The sequence below is a fragment of the Phalacrocorax aristotelis genome, chromosome 4 (genome assembly GCF_949628215.1).
Source record: "Phalacrocorax aristotelis chromosome 4, bGulAri2.1, whole genome shotgun sequence".
NCBI classification, from domain to species: Eukaryota; Metazoa; Chordata; class Aves; order Suliformes; family Phalacrocoracidae; genus Phalacrocorax; species Phalacrocorax aristotelis.
This window is the reverse complement of record NC_134279.1, coordinates 50920966-50942866: the sequence shown is the minus strand read 5'-3', so window position 1 is coordinate 50942866 and position 21901 is coordinate 50920966. Positions and strand designations below refer to the sequence as shown.

Genomic DNA, 21901 nt, shown 5'->3' with positions numbered 1-21901 from the left:
TCTCTCCAGCTGTAACCAACTCTCAACAGAGAGATCACATGGATCAGACCAAGGGTTCTCACGCGAGAATAAAGCATAATCTTAGTTACATGCTCATCGGTGGCTTTTAAGAAAAGCTTTTCTTACACGAAGAACACTAAAGAGTAGGATTCCTTAAAGTCAAATTCCCCAATAGAATTTTAAGCTGGTCTTAAGCAAACTCAGCCTGGTCCTGCAGACTGCGTGCTGGGCCACAAGACACACACCTATTGTGCATCTTTGGGTTTAGCTTCTTCCAAAAGGAGTCCAGGCTCTGACAGGTTCATGACGGGAAGCAAACCAAAGCATGGCACAGCATGTGGGATGCTCAGCAGTCGCTTCAAAAGCGCATCCCAATCTGAACTAAAACTTTTACTGTAGACAAGCCTCTAAAAACTTCCTTTGATCCACAACTAAAAAGTTACTTCGAAACAAAGACCCATCAAAGTTCTTTGAAGAGTCATTCCCTTCAAAAACTAACTACAGATAGCTGTATCAGTATGCTTTAGGCAAAGCTACTAAACTTTAAAGCAAATGCATCAAACTTCAGAGTTCCTTCATTCCATGCGTATGCACATTTTCCACATAAGCCTACAGTTGAAGTGTGAAAAGACACACATCGATGCCACAGTAAGAATCCATCCCATTTTCCCGTTAGATAGTCCCTATCTTATTAAAGCTAAAGACGACCAAAGTTAAAACAAGTCACCATCACCTAATGCACAATGGTATTAAATTAAATTACTAAGGGATTTGGGTGCCTCAGCAGTAAATTGTAATCACCGCTCTTGCAACTCAGGTCAGTAGGAATGAAGTGACTGGAGACACATGAACAGAATCCTGCTCTGAAAGTAGAATCCATCAGGAAGCAGTGAGTTAGATCATTTTTCAAGCACACTGAAGAGAACTAGCATGCCTAAACTAAACAGAATCCAGCATTGAACTGACTAAATACACACATTCCAGGAAAAATTCTGCAACAAAACCACCAGTCTGTTGTTATGTAAGAAAACATTTCTTAGGCCTTTATTTACAAAAGCTTTAAAAACAAATACCCTCTGTTATGCAAATTATTTGTTGTTTAAAAAGGACCACCCAGTTACATCATCGTAACTCAATGAAAAAAAACGGTGTTTGATTTTTAAGTACAAGGTAAAACAGAATAATGTGGCGAACATTTGGAGATTTCTCTGCTATTGATTTCCATGTCAAACACGCACACACATACGTGTGCGCACACACAGGCACCCAATGTCGCACATTCCATCATTTCAGGCTAGTATTTAGCTATTCAATACCAAAAATCCTTCCTGCACAACTGCTCTGTACACATGCTATGCAGAGTTAAGAACGTACTTTAGGGTCCTTTAAAACAATATATCTAAAATATATTGCTAAGATATACTCAAAAATAAACTAGCATTACACTCCTCAGGTAACTTTATTAGCTATAAGTTATTTATATTTTGTTGTTTTACAACAATTATCTGCAACATCTGTCTTTGTAGCAACTACAAAAAAGCACGATTTAATTGCCCTTCTAATTCAATAATTCAATTAAATAGTATTTTTTCAGATCTTTGGGTTTTATCTTCAACTAAACTGACTTTCAAAAATCATCAAATCAAGTACATAATAAATATGACTTCATAAAAAATATTTGAGGTGTACATTAATAGAATAAAAGCTAAGGAGTTAATCAAGGGAAGCGTGCCATTTCAAAACTCCTACTATTCCAATATCCTTCAACTCTCAGCTTAATGGCAACAATGCTAAAGTCATAGCTGTTCTTCTCCTGAAGGGTGTAAAGCTGTTTTTTCAAGCTTCTTTCCCCCATCACAGAGCGGATTTAAAGCAGCAGGCCAACCAGCAGTTGATGTGTGCAGGATGTGTTTGAAGGTGACTGAACCCTAGTGAAATAACAGTAGTTACTATGATTTCAGTAGTTCATTTTGCTTGAACAAACAGGTTATGCAGTAAATAAGTCATGTTCTGTGGGTTGAGGTACCGAGGAAATACAGCGTGAAGCTGCTGAACTTGGCAGATGATTGTTTTCTAGCTGGGGCGAAAGAAAAAAACAAAACAAAACTTCAAATAAAACAGAGGATCTGAGTCAGAGTCGCTCTCTAAAGTGCAAATTTGATGGTCCACAATCTTGAATAGCTAAAACGCCTGCATACTGGAAGGAACAGACATGAACCGGGAAGTTAGTTAATGTGCCAGTTAATTTGGAGGAGGGAGGGGAAAGAGACAAAGAACTAGAAAATCAATACAGGTAAGTATACCAGCCTGTTCCTTATGATTTAACTTTCCCCTTCTCTCTGCCACACTGATCCTATACATGCTTCTTTACCAATGGGCTTCTTTACAAGGCCAAAATGTAACCCAGAAAATTTTACATGTCAATATCAAGATCCAAATCTGTGATAGGAACAGTCAAGTTTAGTACATAGAAAGGCAGAAAAGAGTGTGCTGAGAAAGTGGGGAAAAAAAGCCTTATTGTCCAAGGGGTTCAACCAGATAAAACCTATATACAAGCACATGGAGGTCAAAAAGATGGCCTTTCATTTCATGTCATGACTGTTTGTTGGCTTCTTCTTCATATGCATTTCCTGTGCCATTTTGTACATAAGATGACCCCGAACCAAGGCCGTATAAGTGGCCACAATATTTGGCATCATCAATGTGATCTTCAAAGAACATCTAAAGAGTTGAGAGAGAGACACAAATTATTGCCAAAGAAAAGGCTCAGTTTAAATAGAACTATAGAAAGGTTTTAAAACGTTACTTTCTTTTTAGCATAAGATATCAAATCCCAAGGTACAAAAGATGATATAATTAACATAACACACTTAATCTCAATACATTATCAAAATGTGCTGACATGATTCTTTACAGTAAATCTGTCAAATAATACAATCAGCCTACCCTGTGCACCTTTCCTGATGAAATGGCCAAACGCAATGCTTTGATAGTTTTGTATTACCTATTATCACTCACTTTTCTGCAAGCGCAGAGATATTTCCCCAACTGATTTCTGTGGAGTTTCTCACAACAGCCATATGCTTAGCACCCATCATCAGTGCCCATCCTCCACCTATTCCTCAGTGGGGGGGGGTGTTTCATCATACTCTGTCTTGAAATGAAGGTATGTCCTAATTTATATCAGGGTAGGGGGTGTGTGTGTGGAAGACTGAGCACAAAACCCACTCTGAAGTTTAGAGAAATGCAGAAATATGCATTTCGAGCTAGCTCCTCACAGAGGGGAACTTCATTTAAAAAGGAACAGCAAACAAAGTAATTTTTGTACTAAGACTGCATTTACACCTTGCAAGTCTTAACTGCAAATAGAACCTTTCAGTGGAAGACATGAAAACCCATGATATTCTGATATTCTACCTTTCAGACTTAGGTTTTCAGGCAAAACCACAAACTACACCACCCACCCTTCCTCCTCCTCCTCCCCCTCCCCCCCCCCCCCAAAAAAAAAAAAAAAGAAAGACAATACACAAATACAAGAATTCTTCACCCTAGAAAGTTCACAGCAACCCTGGACATGCCAGTGGTTGACATTTTTAGTCATCTCAACATCAGAAATCTAAGGCAGCCAGAAGCATGCAGGAGCAAGGTGGACACAATACACAATCTGCAGAGGACTACATATACCACACAGGCTGACAACTTTTCCCTTTAAGCTTTGCTCTTAGCAGCACAGTCTGCATGGAAAGCTCTGTACTGCAGGAATTGAAGACCTCAATTAAAAGTTTTAAAGCCGTAGCAGTTCTTAAAGAAATAAACAGCTAGGAAAACCCCTGTTCTAGTATATCTACTGTTGTAATATCAGTATTTAAGTATTTCTGACGGAAGATCAATAACTTTTTTGGCTGGGACTCAAAATCCCAGCAAGTTGCAACTCCTTCACAAACATTAGTAACACAGTAGTAACACATTTAATAATTTTGTACTTCTAAAAGCAGAGTCAAATGAAGATTTTTTTGCTCAGAAATACATTGTTAAACAATGAACTCTACTGAAAAGGCTTTAAAAATGCAGATTAAATATATTTCTCTTCCGATTACTGTGTCCTTCCTTAGAAATGTATTTCCAAATAACCTCTAAAAATACTTTAAAAATATAAACAATCCTTTGTTGGCTTAATTAAGCAAACGCGTTGCACGAAAAACCTCGAAGATTTCTACTTCTAGTAAGAGCTTTTGGTAAACAAATTCAAGAAGCTACTTTGCCATATAACACAAACTGCATCTCATTATAGAAACAATCATGGGTTTTAACCTTTTCCTCTAGAAAACTAACTTGAAAGGCAGTATCTTAGGCTTGATTATCATACACTTCCTCTTTCCCTTTATTTGCTTTGGATTTTGTTTCAAATTCAAGAGTGGAAGATTAACAATACCAGGCAGACAGCAGTTAGCAGCACTAGGCTTGGACCATACCAGACACACAATTCTCTATTGAATCTGTAGCCCATGACCTGCCTGACAACTGCAAGTGTTCCAGCGGAGGTAGATTAGCAAATTAGCAGGTAGATTAGGAGGTTATGATGAGCCAACCAGCTTAAATCACAGCATTTATTTTTCACCTGCCATCTCACCAGTGTTTGTCAGAAACTCATGGTCATTTTCTCCTTTACCCAAGAGGCTAGATTACAGAAGCATACAATACTTAACCTTATTAAAAGATGAGGTTTGCTATTGCCATCTGTTTTGACATGGCAAATGACAGTGAATTGCTGGCAGAATGCCATGTTCAGGTGGACTGGCATTTGACCAATCCAATTGTTTTCCAGAAGAGGCCCCTTCAACATTTGTTTGTTCTGCTAATGCAAAATATCCCAACATCTTCCTATTGTACACAAACAAGCAGCAAGGATATGTGAAGCCTGCAAGACCTGATTTTCCTCACTGCAAACCTTGAATCAATTGGCTGAGGTAGAATCTTTTAGAACCTGAGTTAGTCTGTGCTTTACTCAATCACAAGGAACAAATGCATGGACATACTCCACAGCAGCCTGAAAGTCATCATTTAATATACCTGTAGCCTGCAAGTTTAGCTAGAACTGGCCAGTCCAGACAGTCCTTCGCCCTACCCCCCAAGCAGCAGTGCACACCAGCTGCATATTACACCGAGCAGAAGCTCCAAAAAAAAGTGGCTTGAGTGAGGTCACCCAGAACGGAGTCTGGCTCCAAGCAGCTCATGACTCGCTGCAGCAGCCACCTTAAAAAAGGTACTGTACAAAACAGGGAAAGAAGGGGGAAAAAAAAAGAAAATCCACAAAAAAATCCAAAAGACGGGCACAGGCTGGAAACAGGATGTAATACTCACAGCAGCTAAGCAGGGAATCAATGGGGCTGGTGACTACTCTGGGGAAGACACAGGTGGTCTTATTTTTGTCAAGAAAGGAATCATCCCTGAAGCCCCTCAGAAACCTCCTTAAAATACAGCACACTTATCAGAATCAGTAATTCCACCTGACTATCACAGCATGTTACAATCATGGAGATAAAACCAATGCATCCACCTACTTCTCTCATTTTGAAAAAGGCCATTCCTGTGAGTAAAGAATCAGATCCTGCCTGATGCTGCGGTCCTATCCTTTCCAGCTCTAACTGCTCAGCCACTTCTTGTAATCCACCCTGAAAAAGAAAACATTTTTGTTAACTGATTAAAAAAATTAAATCAGAAAACTGAGTAACTATATTTAGGGAAAATCTGTTACACAAGTCACACAACCTCAGGTATATTTTAACATTTGCACAGCAGCTGAAACTGTCATTATACTAGATAAATACACACCTGGAGAATCAAACTTTTGGTATCAATAGCATCATTAGAATTCTGTGTCAGTATTGATTAAATAAAGCAGTATCTGTAACCAACAAAACTATTACTCCTTCGTGTTCCAGCTCCTCCAGTAACCAGATGTCATTACTTAACAAAACAATTCCTTCAAGATGTTGAAAGGACTGGCAATGCTGAAGGACAAAATCAGGTGTTCCCATACTACTCCTATTTGAATGAAAGTTTAAAAGGTAAAAACACAGTTCTACAAACACAAGAATTCAACTGCTTACAGAGAGGTGCCATATGCCTCCATGTGTTAAAGTATCTAGGCTTCCTTTGAAGACGACCTTTTTCTTTCCACTTACCTTTCAACAATTAAGTTGAGGGTTTTTCCACTTCCCTTCACAAAAACTGAGAGTATCCTTAAGTATCTAGAACACCACAGGGAGTCCAGGAAAAGGTTACACAGCAGGCATTTAGAAACCATGTGGTAAAGTGAAAAATGGAAGAAAGTGCCCACACCATCTCTACAGGACATTCTACCCCTCTTTAAAGTTTGTTTCATTAGCTGCCATAAGAGGACAGGGTAAAAAACATGCAAAAAAAAAAAATCCATCACCTTCCAACTAGTTTCCTAAGATACTAAAATCCAATGGTATAGCCAGCTTTTCTTTTAGAGATGATACTTAAGAGTCACACGTGTAATGATACCTACTTCTTAAAAAGTATATAAACATCTCACATACAAAAAAAGAACAATTTAAAACAGTAATTGTCTGCTCTGCTTTGAATGTTGATACCTAGCTTAAAAGGACAGACTGTGAAGCTGTAGACATCACTCCAAAGCTGCAAATCCATCTCCTCTTAAAGGTAAAACTCCTCCAGTTTTGAAGCAAATAAATTTTTTTTTGAAGCTTTACAAGCTTACGTGAAAAACTATCCCCTTAAGTGCAGAGTGACTAAGTAAACCTCTTTTTAGTGCCCCCCCAAACAGTAACAACCACTATGTGCAGAAGCAAACCAGTCAGAAGGCGGTTTGGTTTTGCGTAGATAACAGAGATCAGCTTGAAGGACAGACATGTTATACTGTAACTACAATATTTTTATTCTGTAAGCTACACTGTGAGCACATAAATTTTGTACATCAATTTGGTTTTTTAACCATTAAGCCACAAAGCCAGTGAAATGGACTAAAGCACATGCACGTTCTTTAACGTCTAGAAAGATCAAAAAAAAAACAAAGACAAAATCCTTAGTGCTGCCATAAGCTTTGCAAGGCAAAAATGTGCAGAGGCAATGCTTTTCGAGAAAGACTGCCTAGTATCCGAGTTCACCCTTCCTCGCACTCTTAACCTCTTTCAAGTTCAGGAAGGGAAGCAATAAGTGGCAAAAGCATAACAGTCAAAATTGAAACTCAGAGCAATAAAAATAGTCTGACCTGAAAATCAGATCAAACATTAAGATTCAGAGGAATTTTCATATGGCAACAGGTTTGTTTTGTTTAAAAAGATGGAAGCCTCAGTAATAACATACCCAAGTAACACCTACAAAACACCATGAAAACCTAGTACTGATATGGCTAGTTTTATTCTAGCTTGAGAGCAGGAATATAGTTTACAGAAGTTTAAGATAAGGTTAAGTCTATACACAATACAGTTAAGCACTGAAGCTAGCTTGTTTTCTTTCTGTGCAACATAAACATACAACATCTGAGCACTGCAAACACGCTCAGTTATTTAACTTATGCTCTCAAGAACAGCTGAGGGTTGGTGGGCAGGGAGAAAAATGCACATCTCTGATAAAAGTATGTTCTCCGCCTTGTAACGCCAATAATGAGCTGTTACGAGTTAGCAACTGCAGTTCGGCCTATACCCTTTTCAAGGCACCATTTTTCTGCTCTTAAACCCTCTACTTCCTCAAGCTGCAAATTAGCAGTGCCTTATCATCAGATTCTGCTAGATGTAAGATTATCTACTCTAGCTTCAAATAACTTAAGTAAAAACACTCAAGAATAAAATTCAGTAATATTTACACAGCAGCTGTGAGCTCTGGAATGCAGACTTAGTGATTCAAAGTTTACAGTAACAGCAGCCTACAGAAGAACACTTTGAAACTAATATACCTATTTGTATATATATCACATACCACTTCTGCGTGGAACTTCTTGGTCTATAACTGTAACAACTACAGAATAAAGTTTGGCTGACACTAAAAATTAGTAGGCTATTGAGATTCTTTCAGGCAAGACTTCTGCACCCCAGATAAGAATGTTTCAGTCTTAGAAGAGAATTACAAAGTCTTCCCAAATTTTCAGAGCATCAATCAGTCTTTCAAGAAAAAGGGCACAGAATGATTTACATAAGCATACAACCACAGTCAACAGCAAATCCAGTTCAAACTCTCATTTCATAGCACTGGTAGCAGAGATCATTGTTCTGTACAAACCCCCATAAAGCAAGTTTCTAACAACATCTATAAATCTACATTACTTAAGAGTTGCTGTTACTATCAAAAGGTTTGGAATCATCTACGTAGAAAGATTGTTAGAGAACAGGCAAGAGTTTAACCTATCCTATATTAACATCAAGTTAACTCCCAATCTGTGTATCAGTAAAGTACATTCAAGTCCATTTAAGTTAAAGTAACATACTGTAAATTCAGAGACTACTGAATTCCACAAGAGCATCAAACAGCTTCCCAATCCTGAGGCATATTTCTCTTCTCAATGCCAACAATTCTTTTTTGGATGTGTGGGGGCAGGGAGGGGGGACCTACAGCAAGTCAGTGACCTTCACATGAAAAACTTAGACAAGTCAATAAAGGACAACTGCACAGCAGTTCAGTTCACTGCAGTTTAATAGAGATTGTAAGTGACAGACATTAGGAAACAGTGCATGCATTTTTAAAGTCACAACACTGAATATTTCGCAATTTGTTTCAGACAGCTTGCTCAGTACAGTACAAGTCCACCATCATTTCACTGCTGGTAAATATGGTGTGGTAAGGTAGACCACATACCTTCCCCTGCTGTCATTACCAGTCTGCAGGTTAGGTGACAGGATCAATATTTACTGCAGGAAAGCTGATGCACATATTCAGCTCTGAAAAAAACCCACCCTTGTTCCTATGGTTTGCTGAAGTAAGACCAGTGAAGATCTTTCTTGTCTTCCAAAAAAACGTTAGTGTCTCTAAACAAATGCAGGTTACACACAACTATGTTGTAATGAAATGACAGGAAATAACAATCCCCTCCTCCCCAAACCCACTGGGAGTGTCGCGTCTGGAATGGTGACATGGTACATCATTCTGTCACCTTTCCTACATCACTAAAGTTGGATTATAGATTCTGTTCTTGGTAAGTGTGTCACCACCACTAAGACATCAGATGCTTTATTTTGCTTCACCAGCAGTAAGAAAGTGAGGGTGCTTGTTTGGGGTTCACCCATGTCCCTCCTTTAAGACTCCTGAAGTTTATGAACATTTCATCTTTTTCTTATTGCCTCTATGGAGGAAAACTGTTTCTAAGATTTTCTCTAATACTCAGCCATTTGCCCAGCCAATTATACCAAGAAAAACTCTAGATGAACACAGGTAGGTATACTTTTCTAACTAGTTGGAAGGGAGGTCTCCATTTTCAACATTAATTTGATTATCAAAAGGATTTACCGACTTTACTTCCCACATAAATAGGGTATTACTCAGAAGCGACACACTCTTAGTTTATCTCAGAAACAGAGGACTCTGAACCCCACACAGGTCACTAGTTCAGCACGACGAAGTGGCAAGCCATCCCTTAGTTAGGATTTGGTTGTACTAGAGTCAGTGTTCTTTTTTTCCTGAAGGTTCTCATTAAGAAAGCCTAGCGAATCGAGTTGCTTTCCATAAAAGCAGCAAGTCATTAATTGCCTCAGAAGAGTGATGCACCTCGTTCCAGCAGCAGTCCAGACTCTTACAGTTCTTTGGCAAGTAAAGCTGTTAACAATCACTGTAGCATCTTTCTTTCACTTGCTGTCTTCCCCTTCACATACTTAGTTCCAGTTTCCATTCATTCTCCAGTCCAATAAAGTATCCAAATTTTATGCCCGATAGAGTAAGCCAATTAGTAACCCCGCTGGCCTGACATGAGAGACTAGTTTCTAGTACTGCATTTTTTTCTAGAAGTCACATGTTGTCCCTGAACATATGCTGTTGTTTATCTTTCCTTATGGGGCCATCTGAAACATTCTTCGCTCCATTCCTCTTCCCAAGACACTTCCACAGCATCATCGTTGCAATTACCTTTGCTAAGACAACTGCAGTCCGTTAGTGGACTGCAAAATGAGGAAATAAGAGTATATGAAACCGATCAATTCTTACGGCTCAAGAAGAGAAGGATCAATTCCAAACATGGGTTTATCACCTGTCAACAAAGACTAGGCACCATAAATACAGTATCAACATGCTATTTTTAACTGGTAAGCAGTTATTAAAAAACAAAAAAATCAATGTGTGCTCCTGCCTGCCTCTATCACTAACCTTTAATATTACATATATAACGTTTGAGACAAAAAGGCTGTTTAATGAGTATAATCAAAGCAAAACCAGAAAATAAAAATACAGAAAATAAGTATTTTTTAGCAGAAAGTACTCCCTCTCCAAAACCAAAGTTTCTTCTGAGCCATTAACAGATTGCTTACCTTCAGATTTTTGCAACTCTTCATGAGATATTTTACATCATAGATGACAGGGAAAAACAATCGCAGTATCTCAAAGAAGTCCAGCTCTTCTTCAGGTAAATTAGAGTTTGTCAGAATTTTGATTAGATAGCCAAAGTCATATCCACTGCAAATTAATAACAACAACATAAGCAAATAACTTAGAAGCGTCCTTCTCACTTCCAGCATCAAAACTTTATTAAACATCAACAGGACGTTTTGCTTAATTTCAATGCAATTAAGACTGACTCTTAGAAAAGACTAAGCCTCAGCATAAATGTCCCCATTGCAGTTTTCAGGGAAAGCATTTTAATTTAATCTCAATGATGCCAAGTGAAGAAGCAAAAAAAGATCTGCCTAGGAGAACTTCTCCAAAACCTGAACCAAGGTAGTACTGCTGGGGCTTCATCTGATAACAAGAACTTAAACCAGAAAGACTCCTAAGTTGGTTCCTTTCACACAGACCGGAGTTTCTCGCTACAAACTGAATCAGATAGAGATACTTCTAGAGTTCTTGAAATCCAAAGGATTCATGAGTTTCCAACCACAAGAGCCAACACACGTTTATGCCTGGATGCAAGCTTCACCCTCAGCTATGAAGAACAGCAGATTGTCTCTCAACTTTCGCAATTAAATCAGCACACAGAAAACTAGAAAAATCTAGTATTTTGCAAACTATTACTCCTTTTGAAGCCAAGGACAGAGTAAGTTGGAACATTTTTTGTGTGCTCATGTAAGTCACCAGGAGGCAGCAAGATAACTGAGCACTACAGGTTTGGTAGAAGAAACTGAGGAATTCTATACAGCATGTGTATAGTGGAGAGAAGAGTTTGCGAAGACTTCCTTTTCAGTAGCTTGACTGAAGAAAGAGGACACAGGAATAAGGTGTGGGAGTAAAAGGGGAAATTGTGTACTTTTGCACAGTGTTATGAGAGGAAACAGAAGGTTTAAAGCATAGGGAAGACAGATGCCAGGTATTAAGCCGGACTGAACACCAAAACAAAAAGCAGCGACGACTATTTATCCTTTTCCCTAGTAAGGCAGAGGTTACAAGCCAGATTATTCATGATCCAATCTGTTCTGATCCCTTTTATTTCCAGGATTCCTTATGCACATATACACTGAATGAGATGCAGGACCGATAACGTTATATAACGTTATCTTATTAGGTTTGCATTGAACCAAATTGGTTCCTAGATTTTATTGAGATGCAATTGTAAAAATGCCTGTACTAACAAAGAGGATGAAAATACACAGCAGGGCGGCCTCTACTGAAGGCTGCATTGTTTTTGCTGCTTAAGGAACCTTAAGAGTGTATAGCTAAGGGACAATTCAAGTGAATGCATGGCCACCACAAGCTCCAAATTCCCAGTTTAAGGCTTTGTGTTCATTCTTGGTTATATAAGGTTCACACTCAAACCCAAGATTTTTGCAACTTGGTAAACCTTGACTGAGATCTTTAACAGTGAGATGAGCAGCGCAGAAGACAAATCAGTTAAGAGCACCGTACTACCAATCCTGCGGATATTTAGCACCCAGGAAGACTGGGACATCTGATGCAGGCTCAAGGCTTTAGCTTGGAAACTCAACGTAAAGAGGATCACTTTGTGTACCTTTTGTATACAATGGGATTCTCTACGTCATCTTTATCTTACAAATTTCTAGGCAGAGGGTTGAAAATCTTGAACATACTTGGAATGAATAGACTGTTTGCTAAGTCCATTAATACAAGATATACAAAAGGTTTGGACAATTACAGCTCTCCCGTGGGGGTTTCTAGTGCTCTAAACAGGAATTTCATGTTGAGTGAATCCTGTACTGCATCTGGTGCTTTGAAGCTGTGCTGGCAGCACTCCAATCTCCACCACAGCAGCCACTGGCCAGGGAGCAAAGGAGCCAAAGATAAAGAAGGATTTCAGCTGAGTCTTACAAAGTAAAAACCTGTAGTATACTTGGCAAAACAGTGGCTTGGAAACTTGATTTTATTAGACCACCTATGAGGGGAAAAAGGAAAAAAAAAAGTGGTAGGGAAGCCTGTATCAGCATAAAGCCCTCTATAGAAAAAGAAAAATAAAAGCCACATTAGCAAAAAAGACTGTTCAGGATTAAGGAGATTTACTCCTCTAGAGATTAGAGAGTTTAACAACTCACTGAATTCCTGACATCTGTCATCCCTGTGGTTCAAATGTAACATTCATATTAAAACTTTTGAAATAAAGAAAACAGTATTTGTGCTTCTCTTAAGAAAAAAGTTTTTGACTCCCCTCCTATTCCAAAAACGTATTTATGTACATGACTGAATTACTAGAAAACAGACACTCAAACACTTCCAGTTTCTATTAAGAAAGAATTACTGTAAGAAAATTCAAGATTCGTTGACTATTCATATTGTAAGGAAGCAGGCTATCAGAATTCTGCAGTTTCTAAGAAGATTTTTTTGTATATATTTATTTTTTTTTCCTCCCCTGGACATTGTAGCAGACTGTTTCATTCCAGGATCCTTATGCAGAGAATGAGAACAGAATATCTGAATAGTGGATTTAACAGGCATGCTTACTCTTCCATTGCATGACGGCATTCAGTCATGGATCCTAAGCAAGGGTTAGTTTTAGTCAGCTCAACCAAATGATGTTTCACATGCCTTAAGTTCCAGCTGCTTGCACTTAGTCCCATTGTGCTCATAACAATCATCACAAACCACACTTTACGAATCACAATGCAGTATCAAAGCATTTACATAATCTTTGTAGTATACTCTTCAGGGGTAGAATGCTCCAGTCATCCAAGCTTACACAGACATAAGACCTGTCACTCCAATTCAAGACTAAGATATATCTAGTTCAAAAATTTTTGAGTGGCCACTGCTGAATGCTAACACAAGGGTAAAAGAAAGTCCACAGTGAGCAATTATGTAATTACCTGCTCATTAAAGAAGTTTTCTTCTAATCCTCTAACAGGCAATTAGTGGTTGGTTTATACCCTAAAGCACATAGGCTTCCTTTCCTTAAAAAGCTTTCACCATTTCTAATATAATCACCTAAACTTACTTAGTGCTGCTAGCCACAATCCCTGGAGGTATACAGCAACATAAGCACTCCTATAGCCACTTTTTTTTTTCCTTCTTCTTTCACTGAACATGGACAGCTGTATGGAACAAGACCATGGAAAAGACCAAACATGCCTGTATTTCTTTCCCTTACTATCCAGAAAGAATTCAGATAGCCAATTAATGAATTCCACTCAAACAGCAATAGTCTCTGACATAAATCAAAACCTGACAGAAGTGAGAAAGCTTTACTTAATTTTATAACTGGCTAATAGAAATGAGCCAACATATTAAATTTTACTAAAATCAGTTAGACACAAATGATTATTGAAATACAATAGCTTAGAACTTCCCAGCTTCCCCAAAACATGTGGGTTAAGAGACATGTTTGCACAGAGCCTCCAAAGGTGGATTGAGGAGGCTGCACACAGGTGGACACTCAAAGCTTCAGCAGATCAGTCAGTTGAACATCCACAAAACCAGCATTTGAGCTGTTCTGGTTTATAACTTGTTAGACTGCCAAGCACTCACAGCTCTCTTGACTGTGACAAGAGCCAGAAATTCAGGGCTTCCCCCTCCTCTCTCATTGACTCAAATACATTTTAACACACAAGATTTCATGGAGTCACTTATGAAGTTGCAATATGCAAGAATCAGTGACAGTGCAAATGTTTCTTCACTCATGCCTGGCAGAACTGCAGGTCCACGCAGATTTCCCAATAGGTCAGGATGCCAAGGCAGCTACATCAAGTGCAGAGAGAGAAAGCACACAAAGAAAGCTATTTGAGAAGCTAAGAACTTAGAAATAAACTACATAAGAGTTCAAGGAAATCAAAGACTGGGAAATGAAACAAAACCAAAACATAACCTCACACTTTAGGCGTGTGAGGAAAAGCAGTAATTCCCCTCTGCCCACTTCCTAAGAGACTCATACATAAATTTTAAGGGCTAGTAGTAATTAAAGCCTTTTAAGGAAAAACAAGCAGTAGCACAGTTAGCAACTATCAAGCACAGCTTCTTCAGTAGTCAAAGAACTACTCCATGGAAAGCCTACATGAAACAAATTTTCAACTGAGTTGTCCCGCTGTTTAAGTTTCCACAGACAGAACATGATCACAATCAACCGAAGATATATTTAGAAACACCTGTTTACTATTCTTCGTGGCACTCTATGCGACCTACGCTCACGTATAGCTTTGTGCAATCTTAGCTTCTTCAGAACTTAACCCACTACTCTGGGGTTTTGTGCTCAAGATAATATTGACACACTCCGTCAAGCACAAAAGCCTTCAAACAGTCTCCGACTTCAAGTAGAGTTGTGGATAATCAGTGTTTGACAAACATTTGCTGGAACAGCAATCCTCTTAAGAGGATTTCTAAAGACATTTTCAGTGAAGTCCACAACAGAAACTCATTTTAGCACAGATAAAACTAGACATTAAAATGACTCCAAAAGCCCTTCATAAGCTGTACTAGTAAAAGCGGCATCATTGCACCTAGCTTGCACTACACTTCAACCAGCATATTAGGACAGGAATCACACACAATCACTGTAATTATGCTTTAAAAAAAAATCCCTAGTGTAGAAATGGCTCAGGTATTCTTTTGCTAGGATAGCTTACACTGGCCCTTAAAGTTATTTATTAGGCAATATTGGAAAAAACCCAATTTTGTGGCTGTAGCTGCTTCTACACGGCAGTATCTGTTGGTGTACCAGTTACATACATAACACGTCCCCCCGCCCTACTCCCAAACCATCCAAGTTATTTTCCTGTAGTCAAGTGTAAATCACAAATATGCACATAAGAGCCCATAATAAGGGGTTTAAGAAGCTGAAAGAAACTTGAGTCACTAATTCGGCCTTTGTAGTTATTTTGACATAGTTTGCACATTCCTGTTCCAGTATTTTTCCCCAAGCTGCTACCCTAGTAGCACGATAGCAAGAGTAAGACTATTTTGGAGTCACATTGTGAGTCAAGACAGCTGCAAATGGAAGATGTAGGCAGATTAGGTGACATAGGTTCTCAAAGAGGATCCTCCTTTTTTTTTTTTTGTTCATTGTCTTGTCTTCCCCCCCGCTTTGCAAAGTCAGTCTAACACTTGCTTTCTACAAAGCAAGTCAAAATGATGACTTCTGCAACAGGCTGCTATGTGTACCTTTTTACTACTATTTTACATTCCTTGCTGAAACAATCATATTTTTCAGTTTGTTAATAACAAAAACTTCTCTAATTCCATGTGACTATCTCTCTGCCAGCTCACGCTGCAAGATTTAATACTTAAGGATGAAGAATTTGGTTTTTTTTCTAATTTTGCCATGTATGTATTACCACCCACCAATGTAGAGCATGCATGATAAACGAGAACTAGGCTTTAAGAAAACTACTAATCTCAACTAGAACATTTACTCTACCTTTGTTAACTTGCTTAGCAGCCAGCACTTAAGATGTCAACTTGAGGTCATTATATAGCAGTAAGCTTTTAAAGCCACTGTTGCTTACAAAAAATGCAAATTATCTCTGGCATGCAGTTGACTATACAATGAGTACTGTGTAACTTTTAAAGTGTTAAATAGTATTAACACAATAAGATTTTGTATCTTGACAGATTCATACAGATTTAGCATTCGCATTTTTCTTTCTACTTGGAAGATGAGTTCCTGTGATGGAATAAGTAGTAAAATATATTCATTACTGCAGCTAGAATTAAAGCATATCAGGGCTCTCCTTCCAAGCTGAGTAATTTTCAGCTGCCCAGATTACCAGGAGATTTAAAACACATTTACAAGTGTTTTATAGAGCTCTTCACGGATAATTCTGCAGTCTCCCTCATGAGATAAACAATATTTGCTCAAGAATTGCTTAGGAATAGTTTGCTTTTATCATTGCTACTATTATTACTCGCATATGTGATATTAAAAGAAACAATGCCACCTGCTGGCTCAGGAGTTTCATATTTTTCTGGTTTACAGTTTTCTGGTTAGAGTGTAAACACCAAAAATAAAGCTCCAGTACCATCCTGCACATTCTATTCTTTTAATATAGAGCAGTGCTATAGGTATTGCAGCAGAAATAGTCTTCTAAGTCTCACCAGCCCAGATGTGTGCTATATACATATCAGATGTATACCACTTAACACACCAGATGTGAAGTCCAAGCTCTAGAGTTCAGTAATCGATACTGAAAACTCAAATACTTAACAAGCAGGATTTACCTATGAAAGGAAAGCCACTTGACTCCTTCACACAGTACAACTCCTGATGTCATAAGCAGTTCTGCAAAGTACTGTGTCTCAATTCCTTCTTCCTCATGCTTTTTAAACTGGATACCAGATGTCGTCAACAGTTCAATAGAGTCCTGGGCATACATATCTTCTCTAAAAACAGAGAGAGCAAGAGTAAGTTTTCAAGACCTACAAACCTCAGCGATTATAAACCTGATAACATTTCTTTTTTCCTATTCATTCCACAGACTTTGCTAGCGTAGAGCTGGAGCAACTTGACTTTGCTCCGTGTTTATTACAAAACCAACTATTTTTCATACCTTTTTTTAACCTTCACTAGCGTTTCGCCATTCCCTGCACCTCCATTCTTGCCTCCTTCACAAAAACCTACTTCCTGCTCCTCTTCCGATTCTCTAGAACTTCCTTTTTGCAAATATACAGAGGAAAGTGAATGTATGAATACAGATATTTTACGAAGTAAGATCCATTACTTGAACTGTGCAAATTAAATGTCACAGTTGAAGCACTAACACGTTACATTATAGAACTAGGAACAGTAAACTCCAGACCGCAGTGCTGTATTAGTTCTGTGGATAATATTTCCCACACGTGTCTTGTGATTTGAGCTTACATAAACATTTAGATCCATGTTCATCAAAACTTCCTTCTTGCTACACCTGGAAATCAAGTACCTGCTCCATCTAAGCCAATCCTTAAAATTCAGGTAGCCTAACGTTTTCTTTCTGAATGACCAACTCCAACTTTAATAGCCATATTTTGGACCTAAAATTTAAAAGGATGGGAAAAAAAAATTCCTCTATGCCTTATTCAATCCCCTCTTATCCCTGTATTTATTCCCTTTACCAATAACATTTCTGTATAGTCTTAAGGATTTTGTGATGAATGGATGACTTTGGTTTTTCCTAAAGTTTAATCTGTATCATTGTAACAAAGACGCGAATGGTTAACTGCAGGTGGGGGGGGAAGCAAATGTGGCTCTGCTTAAATGATATTCATATTACTGTCCACAACAAACTATTCTACAAAGTCTCTTTGGTGTAGAGTTTTCAATTTAAATTAAATAAGCCAACTAAAACACAAAAAAAGACAACTAATATATCAAGCTTGACTATTAGATTCACTCTTAGACTTATATTCCTTATTCCTAATAGCAAGTCATCATTCATCAGAACATACAGAAACGAAACATTCTCAGGATGTGTTATATCTTTTTTCCTCCCTCCCTCGCAGCTGCTCATTAGCTCTCCAGCTTTAAGGCATCAGCTTTCCCACACCTGTCCATCTCTGTAACACATTAAAGAATCCATCCAAATCAAACATGCCTATTTTACAAAAAGAAGTTTTAATTCTAGTTTGCTGCTCTGCACTAATCAGGTGCAGAGTTAGTTTAGAGAAATATTTATGCCTTTTAAAAGCACACTATAACAAGACCTGGCTGGAACCACACACCAAAAAAATTACCTTCTAGAAACGGCCAACAGCTGTTTTGCTTTAGGAACAGAACACTTGGCACAGTGCCACTTCCCAAAAGGAAGTTTAGAAACAGACAAAAATAAGTAATTTCTCCACCCATGTAAAAAAAATATTCATGTTCCATGCAGCACTTAACTAGCTTATCTTTTTGTATGAAATCCCCCCAGTGAACTCCAGTAACAAGCTAGTTAGGTGACTACCTATATCTTGCCTTACTGAGCTGTCTTATCTATGCAGCAACTGGCACAAATGGATGGAAAACTACTTTTGCTGTCAGTTGCTTAAGTAGACCTTTGAAGATCAGAAAATAAAACAGCACAGGTTCTTCTTCCCAGATCATGGTTTGGAAGTTATCAGTTAATTCCTCCTCTTTCTCCCATACTTAGCAGGATTAGTATATTCTTCTATTAAGGCAACGAATAACTTCCATCCAGCATTTATATGGTCAGGTAGGTTTAGAGATACCAAAATATCAAAACCGCACTTCCTTTTCTTTCAAGAGGTGCTTCAAACAAAAAATGTGTGTGTCATTCCTCAGACCAGACCAATTTGTGACAAGCCACAGCACTGCTTGTTGAGAAAAGCAGAAAGATCAAGAGAGGCAGCAGCAGTTTTTTTCTTTGTAAGAACCCTGATTACTTTGAAAACAAGTCTTTTTATCTGCAGAAAAAAAAAAGGTCTGTTCTCTAAACTGCCTTTGTAGGCTGCATCTTTAACTCACATGTATCAAGCTGCCCAGTGATCAGCTTGTAACGCAACTGCCAAAAAACCCCAAGCCTTCAACTCCTTTAAGTTTGAGAATTGTTTGCACTGATACTCAACTCAGGCCGTATGAAAGCCTATCAGGCCAATTATGCTTACTTCAGGAAAAAATTCAAGATATTAGTAACCTTGTAGACTACCTGCTAAAGATATAGTTAGGAGCCCAAGAAGTGTCTCATCCCATAGAAAAAGCTAGGTTCATACTTAAAGGTTTATCACTGATAAAAATCATATCCTGATATAAAGTTCACAACGCTATTCCAACAGATAGTAAAAATCAGCTTGTTTTTTTAACCAACACTTTAAACAAAGTAATCCAGAACAAAAACCTCCCCAGGAGTTACGCTGCAGAATCAATACTCCCTTTCAACCTATTACAGAAGAAACACAAAATACAGTAGCTTAATAAAATAAGTTGCTTTGAAAACACAAGAGAAGCTGCTGCAGTATTAAAAAGTTGACAGTATTTTACCTAGAATATTATCTAGAACAAGTTGTGAATCTTAACAAGAATAACATTATTTTCAAGAGGAGAGCGCACACACACTCTAGAACTTGCTGGTAACATTTCTCATACTTCTTTTTTGGTCACTTTGGTAACTTTACATATTTTTCTTCACATGTTGGTATTTTCCATTTAAAAATATGCTATGAAACAACACATGACTTCTATAACAACTAGTAAGAGTTAAACTAAGTTAAGGTAGAAGCACTCTGAAATGCCAAATATGAAAATGCAGAGCTAACTCTTGCACTAAGTATAAACGCTGCTTCTTAAAACTTTTGTTGAAGCTGCTTTGCGTTTTGGACCAAGTCACCAATGGTAAGACAGACTGCACAAAAATGAGGGAAGAAAACAGGTGATTGGCAAGGAAAAGTTTTCCTCACATAAAGTATCTATGGTATTCCAATCGTATAGATAAAAGGAGTTGCTATAGCTTTCACAACATCGAAGACATTTTCAGTAAGTCAGAAACATACATTCAACAGCACAGATGTTTAACACTTACGTTAAATTAAATTTAAAGTTAAATTGCCAAGTTGAAGTTCCTGGAGGGTATTCTCCTTGCTCATTCATAAATGTCAGTCCTAGTTGAATTATTTTTAGCAAGTCTACGTTGCAGCGTAATAGCTGGTACTGATAGTCTGCATTGCTTCTGAACTCTCCAATAGGCCTTGCGACTACTCCTGGGAATTCTGTATCCTGTAAAAACAGAATTAAAAGTTCAACAAAAGACACCCATAAAAATATGCATTGCTCATTTTTAGTAAAACGTATTTCAAGCACCTAACAGTTTCATAGCTGAAGAGTACTGTGTGTAAATTTAGCTTTTAAAGAGGTAATAGGTTTGGATCCTAATGTTCACATAGCGTTAATTCAACATTAAGAATCTATTAATCTTTCAATGAAAATGGATGAACAAATTTATAGTTTTAATTTACTAACATCAAACAAAGTCATCAGGTTTTTGTCACTGCAATTTGCTAGATAAACATCAAGTGCCCACTTACCATAGCTACATAGTTATACTTTCGTATAACTTGACGAATTTTCTTCATCTCTTCATCCAAGTTACAAGCCCAAACTTCACAGATTCTTTGGCTATGGTCTACGGTAGCTGCTGGCATAGTGGGGGGCTTTTAGAGACCATACATCAAAAGTTACACTTGACTGAGGATCAGTTTCATAAAGGGGACTTTAATTATTTTTTCTTTTTAACCTGAGAGACAAAGCATAAGTTTTTATTCTTCATTTATCTGAAAAAATGATTGAAGACCAGCATCAAACTTTATTCTGCAGAATTTCATAACAGAAGCACAACACAGCCACTGAAACCACGTGAGTTTCAGCTCCGTGAGTTCAGATTACCACCTGAAACTAAACCCCTACGATTTTGTCAGTAACTGGCAGAAAAGCCAGGCAAAGAGGAAAGGGGCACTCGTTCGACAGACAACAGAGATACCTGAGCCCACAAGCGTTATGACCCCACGGGTTAGAAGAGCACACTCCCATGGATCCCACGGCTGCACGCAACGCGAAACGAAGCAGCAAAGTGACGACCAGCGTTAGGCCAGGCCCGGGGGCCGGCCGCCAGCCGCCCAGGTGGGCAGCCTCCGACCTCCCTCGGCGCGGGAAGTCCCTGCAGCTCGTTCGGGCCGCGCTAAACGCGGGAGCGGCGCGAAGGGGCGGGATCACGGTCCGACGGACCCGGACCCGGCCTCCGGGCGCCTCCTTAGAGGCACAGGGCCTTAAGAGCGCCCCGAGGGGCCGCCGGCCCCCCCTAGGGTGCAGTCGGGAAGGGGCCGTTCCGGCCTACCCCTAACTCCCCTTCCCGTCCCGTCACGGGCAGAGGCTCCGCTCCCACCTCCGCCGCCCGCCCTCAGCAGGCCGCCGGACGGGCCGCCGGGCCGGACCGAGGAGAGGGGGACACCGGGCCGCTCCCGGGTCCCTTCCCCCGCCCACCTCCCGCCGCCGCGCCCCCGCCCAGTCGCTCACTCACGCCCTGGGGTGGGCCGGGCCGGGCCGGGCCGCGGCGGGTCTGGCGAGGCCCCGCGGCGGCCCCCGGGACGCCCCAGAGCCGCTAGTCGTCGCGAGAGACGTCGGAAGCGCTACCCCCGCCGCCCCGCCGCACAAAGCCATTACATCATCGCCGCGCGCCGCGGCCTTTCCCCCCTCACCTCTGACCGACGGCGGGGGCGCCAATCACCAGCCGCGCCGCCGCCGCCCCCCCCCCCCCCCCCTTGGCGCGCGCCACTCTCCTCTATCCCGCGCACGGCTAACGTCACGGGTGCTGCGTCACCGCCGCGCGCCCGTGATACCATGTCCGCGACGCCGTGGGGACGCTGGGGCGGGGCGGAGGGG

At 39.6% G+C, this 21901-nt stretch overlaps 1 protein-coding gene across 4 annotated transcripts; it reads right to left on the bottom strand.

Moving 5' to 3' along the window:
* Positions 1-1010: 1010 nt before the first annotated feature.
* On the bottom strand, positions 1011-21875 carry CNOT7 (CCR4-NOT transcription complex subunit 7). Of its 4 annotated transcripts, none has more exons than XM_075091397.1 (7): positions 21718-21875; positions 20551-20759; positions 20049-20242; positions 16774-16935; positions 10497-10641; positions 5562-5672; positions 1011-2721 (listed from the first exon to the last, which is right to left on the bottom strand). In XM_075091397.1, the coding sequence occupies exons 2-7, from the start codon at positions 20665-20667 to the stop codon at positions 2593-2595; spliced, it is 858 nt and encodes a 285-aa protein (XP_074947498.1). In that variant the 5' UTR covers positions 20668-20759; positions 21718-21875; the 3' UTR covers positions 1011-2592. The 4 variants fall into 4 exon arrangements, with proteins under 4 accessions (XP_074947498.1, XP_074947497.1, XP_074947499.1 ...); XM_075091396.1 differs by having other exon boundaries at positions 21540-21774; XM_075091398.1 differs by lacking the exon at positions 21718-21875 and adding an exon at positions 21405-21500.
* Positions 21876-21901: the final 26 nt, after the last annotated feature.